Below are 10,570 nucleotides of genomic sequence, written 5' to 3'. Positions count from 1 at the left end.
CCTCACTACAATTTTTGGAACTGGCTTTTTTTACGCCTTGACAATCCCGTTTATTTGCAACTCGATACAATTCATTTTTTTTGTAATCTGAGTTTTCCACCCTATAAATTTATCTATTTTCATGAGTTTTTCTGGAAAAAGTGAATGCTTTGTCATATTTTGCTTTTATGATAATATATTTTTAATAATTCTTTTTCAATTTTTAGGCTGTTAAAGCTTGGTTAGGTTAGAAAAAGAACAAGATATTATCCTTTATAATTCAGACTGGTGATGGAGAAGCGCATTTCTTCGATACATTGAAATGGAGGAGTGCGCATAGTTGTGTTGGCATCAAGCGGTTCGGTGCGCAGTGAACTTTTAGCAGGGGAAGAAGAATAGAGTAATTCATTTTTTTTTAATTTTTTCTGTTATCCTTAAATTACATCCCAATTCGCTTTTTTTAATTTCAAGTACTAAGTTCTTGTTTTTAATTCTTTGTCTTCAGCAATTTGAAAACGACATCATTTGTCTTCCTAGTTGAAGGATTTTCTATTATAGTTTATTGAATTGGGCTATACATTTGTTTTAAGTTTTTCACAATTCATTTCAATGATGTTTTAGATCAGTTTTCATTTTAATTCTAATGATTTGTTTATAATTCTACAATGATAAAACTACAAGTATGGATAAGGACTTTGGCAAATTATGGCGGCAAATGCCTGTTGACATAGATGACGATAAAAATGACGAAAAAGAAGGAATTAGAAGTATGCAAAACAAAAAACGCAACAAGTTGCTAATGTTTTAAAAAGGAAACAAATGAAAGAAAAAACAAGACTGAAGAAAGTGAGACATAATATTCATCCAGAAACTGGTAAAACGGTTTAAACAGTTTGTGCGGTTTGTACTTCGGATGCAAAATTGTAATTCCCGTGTCGGTTTTAAGTGCAAAACACTACTTTTGAATACATTTTGATACCACCCGTGGTTAATACCAGGTTGTAGTTTTTATACCTATTGATCTGCAATTACATGCTGCCTTATAACGGTGAGTGGTCTGTCTTTCGTGGGCTGCTGAGAAGATACTGGGTAGGATATACTGATGCTATTCTTATCTTAGGACTAGACCTTAGGTCCACATGTGCCTCCCCAAGTACCGAGATCACGAAAGAGAAGCCACCAGTCATCCCTCAGGGTACTCGCTCCAGTGATGTCCCCCTATAATGGTTGAACCAAGGCGTGCAGATTGCGTAGATCTCTCTAGTAGATCTGACGCACTGTATTTCTGAGTTTCCCCCGGATACAACTTACTTGTAGTTGCTAATTTAAAGCGACTTTTAGGGGTCTATGGTCCTCCATACAAGCTAGTTTTCGAATATTATAAATGGATTATCCCTGTAGTAGTTGAATGGCAAACAAATAAAAGAAAACTAGAAAACTAGGGCCTAAACATTTGAAGGACAAGATAAGTTGCATTAAACAAGGCGTCTTCAGTACAGATGAAAACAAAAAATAACAGGAAATAAAACAATAGAACAAAAGTAAATGACTGAGAAACGATAGAAGCTAGAAGAAAAACAAGAAAATTTAAACAAATACAAAACCAAATGTACTATATCTACTCCCATCAAATTTTAGTCACCATATCTGAAGTAAAATATAATCGAAAGCATTATGCCCGTAGCACTATTGTTTTCCTCAATATCCCTATCAGAACACAATTAAAGTTTAGACTTAATACCATCATCCGTTCCTGTAGGACTTTCACGGCTTGATTCACTAGGGATGAAAAGGTAGTGGAAAGTGCTGGACCGAAACACAGACTAACGAAATACATGAGCCATGCCTGATAAAAACAAAAGCACAGGGGCGCAATAAGCGTTATAAATCATGCACAAACCGTTGCGGTTGTAACGGCTTTTGTTTGGGGATATTTTTCCGAAAACGACGCATACGATTTTCACAGCTTGATTCACTAGGGATGAAAAGGTAGTGGAAAGTGTTGAACCAAAACACAGACCAAGCCAACTAACTAAAGAAGAACATGGCAGAATTGCAGTCCCAGCAACGAATGGAGCAACCACATAAGGGCTATTAAAACAAATAAACTCGCATTTAGACGCATTAACTGACGCTCCAATCTTAGATAGTTCATTGTTTAATATAGTAAAATCATAAAGCAATCCACGGCGAGTCCGGGCGACAAGAAGAACGTCGTCTGCATATGCAACAGAAGACAAACCAATATTACCGTAAGAAACAGAACTTTTAAGGGGACGCAGGAACAATGTAAGCACACATTTAAATATACTAGAAGACAATACGGCAGAAGTTGCAAGCTATCTATTTCTAGCAGCAGTTTTCACACCATGAAGTGGCAAAAACCATGAGACTAAGTCGAAAATCTTTGAGAAAAAAGGAATAAAATAAGAGCTAAGAGCTCATATGGCACTTGGGACGAGGTCAGAAGAGCCAAGAGCTCATATGGCATGAGCTCTAGCAAAATTATAAGAATCAATAGATTAATTTAAAAGAAAAATCAGAGGCTTAATGCTGATCGGCATTTAAAATAAGAGCTCTGACACACAAGGTCCTTTTAAATATCAAAATTCATTAAGATCTAATCACCCACTCGCAAGTTAAAAATACCTTATTTTTCTAATTTTTCCTCTCCCTTCAGCCCCCCCCCCCAGATGGTTGAATCGGGGAAATAAACTTTATCAAGTCAATTTGTGCAGGTCCCTGACACGCCTACCAATTTTATTGTCCTAGCGCGTCCAGAAGTACCGAACTCGCCGAAGCACTGGACCCCCTAACTACCCCAAAGAGAGTGGATCCAGTCTGGTTTCGTCAATCACGTATCTACGACATTTGCTTATTCTAACCACCAAGTTTCATCCCGATCTCTCCACTCTAAGCGTTTTCCAAGATTTCCGGTTTCCCCCTCCAACTCTCCCCCAATGTCACCAGAACTGGTCAGGGTTTAAAATAAGAGATCTGAGACATGAGCCCCTTCTTAATATCAAATTCAAAAATACCTCACGAACGGTCACCCGCTCTTAAGTTAAAAACACCTCAATTTTTTTAATGTTGCCGAATTAACACCCCCTCCAACTCCCCCGAAGAGAGCGAATCTATTTTGGTTACGTTAATCACGTATCTAGGACTTGTGCTTATTCTTCCCACCAAGTTTCATCCTTATCACTCCACTCTAAGCGTTTTCCAAGATTTCCGTACCCCCCCCCCCCCCCCCAATGACACTGGATCCGATCGGGATTTAAAACATGAGATCTAAGTTACGAGGTCCTTCTGATATGAAATTTTATCCGATGAAATTCAAAATCCGATCACTCCTTCGTAAGTTAAAAATACCTCATTTTTTCTAATTTTTCAGAATTAACCCTCCCCCCAACTCCCCAAAGAGAGTGAATTCGTTCTGTTTATGTCAATCACGTATCTAGGACTTGTGCTTATTTTTCCCTCTAAGTTTCATCCCGATCCCTCCTCTCTAAGAATTTTCCAAGATTTTAGGTTTCCCCCTCGAATGTCACCTGATCCGGTCGGAATTTAAAGTAAGTGCTCTGAGACATGATATCCATCTAAATATCAAATTTAATTAAGATCCGATCTAATTTTTCCAAATTAACAAAAAGTACTTTCAGCACTTAAACCCTCTCTCCCTCGTTCTATTTGAGCTAGGGTTTTCATCTCAAAACTTGATGCCTGTCACGGTCTTAGGCTACTTTGGTTCAATATTCACTGAGATCCATCAATCTCTCGCAAGCTGCACTGAATTAAGTGAAAAACTCAACTTTTAATTAAGCTTGGGTCTCCATCTCAGAACTCAATGCATATCATACTCTTAGGCATCTTTATTCAATTTTCATCGAAATTCATCTCCATATGCAAGTTACAGTGAATTAAATGAAAAACTGGAATTTTTTTAACACTTAAAGCCCCATCGCCCTAATTAAGCTCAATTTTAATCCAAATAGTTCAATTTCAGTACAAATCCGCTATACTCGATTGCACAGACGGACGGACAGACAGACAGATCTCAAAAACCTATCTCGATGGATATTTTCCACTGTCCAAATAGGTGATGATACCTGCATGATGATATGCCATTGTTTTTCTTGTTTTGGATCCAATTAGCCAACAAGGCTACCTAAGACGCTGTAAAATCCGACTGTCAGTGTAATCACGTATAGGGGGAGAAACGTTGGTTGGATTTGGATGAAAATTTTGATGGCCAGATTTAGTGCCAAGGATCATGAGATACATCAAGTTGAAAGATGAAGACCCTAGCTCAAATAAAACAGGGGGGAGAGGGCTTTACCTGCTAAAAACAGTTTTTCGTTTAATTCAGAGGAACTTGCGAATGGAGTGATGGATCTGAATGAAAATTGAACCAAAGAGGCCTAAGACCATGACACATATCAAGTTTTGAGATAAAGACCCTAGCTTAAATATAACAAGGGGGAGTGGATTTTAATTCCTGAAAAATTTAAGTTTTCTGTTTAATTTAGTATAACTTGCAAATGGAGTAACGGATCCGAATCTAAACTAGACCAAAGATGCCTAAGATCAGGGCCCATATCAAGTTCCGGTATCACAAACCCTATCTGAAATAGGGCGAGAGGGTCTCAAGTCTTAAGAAAGTTGAGTTTTCCTTTAATTTAGTAGGGCCTATAACTTATGAATGGAGTGACAAATCTGAAGTCAGATTCGTCTGAATACCTGAATTTGCTGAAACGAATTTGACAAAATACCACTGCATTGGATCCTGCTAGAATTACCAAGCAGGTCGACCTGGCCGAGTGGGTTGGTGCGCTGGATTTGGGATACTTTATCTGAGAGGACGCGGGTTCGAATCCCAGTGTACCCAATTCTTCAGTTTGGGACGGGGTCAGTGGCGTAGCCCTTGTAAGCTTAGCCAGAGTCGACCCAGCTCTAAATGGGTACCTGGAGAAATCTGGGGAAGGTAAACAGGAAGGGTGTGCGAAAGCACAGGATGGCTGGCCCCCAACCCCCCATTGCACTTCCTGGCTGAAGGGCCAAGAAACGGAGATCAGCACCGCCGGTATGGACTGTAAAGTCTAATGCCGTATCCTTTACCTTTTTTTTTTTTTATTGCAGACAACATTTAGATGGGCAAAGATTCATAGCTTCAGTAGTTTTACCAATAATATGGTCCTGAAGATGATGAAATGGTAGAAATCTGGTTCAGTTGACGAGATGACAAAACTTAAACATTAATGGTAGAAATATAAGCCCAAATGGACTATAGCATGCAACATTTAGCACAAAACAAGGGATTTTAGCTCACTGTCGACCAGTGAACTGCGAAATAATTTCAATTTTCTTTGTTATATAACTTTTAAACAAAAATTAAACCAAGTGTTAATAATACTATAATTTTTTTTTGTCAAAAACAAATACCTTATTTCATATCCAAAAATAGGGCATGGAGGTATATCTGAGTTTACTCTAAATCTAAAGGGTGATGTTTTCTTGTACATTGCCAAAGCACAGACACACAAAAGCTATATCTGAGTTGGCTCTAAACCTAAAGGTGATGTTTTCTTGTACATTGCCGAAACACACACACACAAAATTTTCGTGTCAAAGGTAAAGTATTTGAAAAACAAGTAAATTAAAAGTATCTGAAGTAATAAGTATTTCGTAATCTTACTTAAGTATCAAGTAATAAGTACACCCTAGAGTTTTTACTTAAGTACAAGTAATGGAAAATTTTACTTAAGTAGTACTTCAAGTAAAAGTACTTCAAGTAAGTGACAGCACTGGGCCATAGTATGTTCCAATTAAGTCAAATGTAGTTCGAATGTTCCAAAAAGTTTTTCACCTAAATAATCTTAGCATTAGTAGAATTAGTACCTTTACTTTTTTAGTAGAATTAGTAGCTTTAATTTTTGTGGCTGAAGTATTAGCTCACGTAGTAATAATAGTACCAGTAGTATAAAGTTGCAATAAGATGGAAATACACAACAAGCCCTGCAAGTTTCAGCTTTACACACCAAGCTGTTCTTAAAATATGGCTGATACGACCTTTTGACAATCCGCATACTGACGGCGTGTTGTGATTCACTTTAACTTTCACCCTCAAAATCCCCTGAAAATTTCACCTCCACACCCTTAATCATAGTTGTAATAGTAGTCACAGTATTAGTATTAAGGGCATTTGCATTAGTACTAGCAGCAGTAGTAGCGTTAATGCATTGCCTTCTGGTCCTGGAAGTTTCGACCTAACACAATCAGCCATTGCTACGACATTACTGATACCTCCTTTTGATAACCTGTATATTTATATACTGCTTGAAATTTTCATCTTAATGCTTTTAGGCTAATTATTAGTTGTTATAAATGTTATAGTAGTAAACGTTACAGTTGTAGTAATACAAGTAAACTGTACACCTAATGCCTCTGGTCAACTGACCTTACCCTTTAAGCATATTCTGAAAGTACCAACATACTAACAAAAAAATAAATACAAAAATAATACATATGACCCAAAAGACTTGACTGATCATTTTCTCATGATTTACAAATATCCCAAACAATAACCGGGAGCTTCTTTTTTGTGAATTAGGTCTACTAGGCCTAGAGAATGGTTTTTAACCAGTCAGAGCAACAATCACCCCTGGCCCATTCAGCAAACCAAAGTTTTGAGCTGACCGAAAAACTAGAATTTTCGGCTCATTTTGGAGTAAAAGCAAACGGAAATAATACGTCGTAATTTCATCAAAACATCAGGATATTTCTTAAAGCTTCCCTTGGTTGTCAAGAATCCACAACAGAACAAAGTTTTGCTTACAAAGTTCTTACGTTAGAAAATGAAGCTTAAGGTCCTTTTGAGCCTGATTGCACGGACAAACCAATATTTTTCATTTCTTTATTTTCAGAATTGGTGTCCAGAAGACTTTATAATCACTTAAAAGAACGTCGATAAATTGGAGCACTGACTTAATGAGGAGACATCCCCCCTCCTCCCTGAGTATAAATCATAAATCATCCCCTCCCTGAGTATAAATCTTGGTGATAATCATGGTTTTAAATATTTGATTCTCTGAGGATAGACCAAAACCTGCATTAATCATTATTCAAAGTGTTTGAATCCAAAGGATATGCAAAGAAACTTCCAAAAAGGTAAGAAAACATTAAAAGAAGAATAAAATAGACTCTAAAGGGGTGTTAACTCAACCAGACACACACAAAAAGAATTACTAGGAGAGGGGGGAGAGGGAGAAAGTCATTGCCAAAGGAAGGAACAAGTTAAAATAAATGGCAAAAGAAAAATCATTAAAGAAATAAACAAAAATATTCCTCAAATAAATAAATCAAAAGAATAGGAAAAGAAACTTGGTAAAAGTATTACAAGAAGAATAAAATGGACTCTACAAAGGCGTTTACTCAACAGGCATACAAATAATGAATTTTGCTGTTTTTTTTTGGGGGGGGGGAGAAGGTCACAGCCAAAGGAAGGAACAAGTTAAAACCAAAAACGAAAGAAAAATCAACTGAAGAAACTAAAAAAATATTTCAAGAAAAATCAATTAATTAATGAACTAAAACTACTACTACTACAACTCACCACAGCACCAAGCCACCTGAAGCAAAAACAGCAACGCAAGCTCCTCCTCCATCCCAATCTATTCAAAGCCTCCCTCTTTACACCCTCCCAGGAAGGTCTCATTTTCTTTAGATCTTTCTTTATGACATCTTCCTACCCTAAACGAGGACAATCTGCTTTCCGTTTAGCCCTACATGGTGTGCCCAAAAGGACAATCTAATTAATAAACTGTAAAAAATATAAAAGAGCAACAAAAAAGAAGAGTTCAACAGGGTTCAGCAAGACCAAAGAAGTTGTTAGTGTACAAACGAACCAGCAAATTCTTTTCTAAAAATGGGTTGTTATATGATTATTAAGATTTAATTTAGAACAACATTCTACCTTGCATATATTATACTTAAAAGGATTTTCACCATTGTGTACTCTTAGGTGCTGAATCAAACCGTCTGACTGAGAAAAAGTTTTCGCACATACGTTACATTGAAAGGGCTTCTCACCACTGTGCACTCTTTGGTGCTTAAGCAAACTGCTTGACACAGAAAAAGTTTTCTCGCATATTTAACACTTAAACGGTTTCTCACCAGTGTGCACTCTTAGGTGCTTAATCAAACTGCTTGATACAGAAAAAGTTGTCTCACATACATTACATTTAAAGGGTTTCTCTCCAGTGTGTACTCTTTGATGTTGAATTAAAATGCTTGACCGAGAAAAAGTTTTCTCACAGACCTCACATTTAAAGGGTTTTTCACCTGTATGTAGCCTTTTATGCATTTTCAAATTGCTTGACACAGAAAAAGTTTTCTCACATATATCACACTTAAACGGTTTCTCACCAGTGTGTACTCTTTGGTGCTGAATCAAACTGCTTGACATAGAAAAAGTTTTCTCACAGATCTTACATTTAAAGGGTTTCTCACCAGTGTGTACTCTTTGGTGCTGAATCAAAATGCTTGACCGAGAAAAAGTTTTCTCACAGATCTTACATTTAAAAGGTTTCTCCCTAGTGTGCATTCTTTGGTGCTGAAACAGACCATTCAACTGAGAAAAAGTTTTCTCACATACATTACATTTAAAGGGTTTTTCACCTGTATGTAGCCTTTTATGCAACTTCAAATTCCTTGACTGAGAAAAAGATTTCTCACATATATCACATACAAAAGGTTTCTCACCATTGTGTGCTCTTTGGTGCTTAATCAAACTGCTTGACAATGAAAAAGTTTTCTCACAGACCTTGCATCTGAAAGGTTTTTCACATGTGTGTATTCTTTGATGCGGTTTCAAATGACACAATTGAGAAAAGCTCTTGCCACATACATCACAAATATATTGTTTTATCCTTGTATGTATTTCTTTCCGTCTTTTCAATATTCTAGGTTTTTCACTATGCAAAGAAGTTTTCAAATATATATTATGGTTGTCCAAGTTGTTTTCTTCAGAACCCAATGGGACTGAATTGAAACGAACACTTGTAGAATGATTTTGTGCAATATCTAGTGATGTACTTCCCTCTAAGTCTAATTTGGGTAAGTTTAGTGAAAAATGACCTTGTAAAACTAGATGTTGACTTATATCACCTATAAATTCACATAGACAAATAGGACATTTTCTTGTTACTCCCATTTGATGTTCCACGAAATGAAAAACAAAATTTCTGTAATCCCTAAATACTGCAGGGCAGATATCACACTCAATAGAGGATAGTTGCTCACAGCCAGTGTCTATGTGAAGATCTAGCATAAAAAACAATTTTTCTGCTTTTCCACAGGTGGCACAACGCCAAATACCAGCTGTTAATTCTTCAATAGCCCTATGTGTCAGCTTCTTCACCTTCACGATTGGTTTTGGACCAAACAGTTTTGGTTGACATATACTGTCAAAACTGTATACAGTTGAGTGCATTTTCTCTAGAGTAAAAAAAATAAAAATAAATAAAGCTATACAGAAGAAAAAGGATTAAAAACGAGGCATTATAGCAATTATAGATGAAAGGTGAGTTTTCCATAAGCATAAAATGACTGTATAAATTGTGCCTAAAAATGCTAAATTAAACAAAATGAAAAGTAAGAGGATTCAAATTAACTTCAATTCATAGAAATAGCAGAATAAAGGCGACACCGAGAAAAACATGGCTTTTCTAACTTAATAATCAGACAAATCCTCACCAGCTTAAGGATAATTTTCTCACTTTTCATAAGATAATACCTTGGAATCCTGTTCTAACTTTCCAAGTCATATTTTAACTAAAAATATTATGTAATTTTATTCTACACATACCTAAATCCCCTTATAATCTTAAGTTTAAGTTACTGACTTTTACCACGTCATGTTTGTGTTGTGGGCTTTGGTTTCACCAGAATCAGCATACATGTTTTTTTCAAACAGTTCTTACGATAATAGCCTAATCTTGATGTCGTTCAATTCTTTATTTTACCACTTTTTTAGTAAAAAAAAAAGAAAGACTTACTTTCCTATTATTCTTATCATCAAATGGTATCTTACATGTTCTTTGATTTTAATAAGCCTATAAAAAAACCCTTAAACAAGCATTTTTCAAATGAGATTATCGTGTCTTTTGGTAACCATAAAATAAACAATTTTTGACAAAACCTAAAGCAAGAACTTTTAATAAACAAGATATAGCTAGATTCACTGCTTTCACATCTATCCGTTCATTGAGTCAGAATGGAGAAACTACTTCCACTTTTTCTTAGAGAATGTTGAAACTTTCTCGAAAATTGGAAAATATAATTATTTTTGCATGTTGTCAAGGTGTTTTTCACTACAAGAAACTTGTAATTATAAAGTTTGAATCGATGGATGGAGAAATTGATCCTCGGCTATCAAATGATTAAGATGGTAAATAATTATGAGGAAACTCGAAGAGAAAAAAACATTAGCTTCCAGAATCTCTCTACGAACTACTGTATATACTACCAATGCATATGTGACTTTTTTTCATGAAGGAAGAAGTGAGAGATAGGAGAAGGGAGAAGAAGAAGG

At 36.0% G+C, this 10,570-nt stretch overlaps 1 protein-coding gene across 1 annotated transcript in view; it reads right to left on the bottom strand.

The window, feature by feature from the left end:
- Positions 1-6,878: 6,878 nt before the first annotated feature.
- Positions 6,879-10,570, bottom strand: part of LOC136035157 (zinc finger protein 271-like) — a 58,386-nt gene continuing 54,694 nt past the window's right edge. The window contains 1 exon segment of the mRNA XM_065716715.1: positions 6,879-8,906. Within this exon segment, the coding sequence (XP_065572787.1) occupies positions 7,898-8,906 (1,009 nt within the window). The 3' untranslated portion in view covers positions 6,879-7,897.

Source organism: Artemia franciscana, chromosome 14 (assembly GCF_032884065.1).
Source record: "Artemia franciscana chromosome 14, ASM3288406v1, whole genome shotgun sequence".
In the NCBI taxonomy this organism is placed as follows: domain Eukaryota; kingdom Metazoa; phylum Arthropoda; class Branchiopoda; order Anostraca; family Artemiidae; genus Artemia; species Artemia franciscana.
The sequence above is the reverse complement of the archived record's forward strand: the minus strand, read 5'-3'. Positions and strand labels throughout refer to the sequence as shown.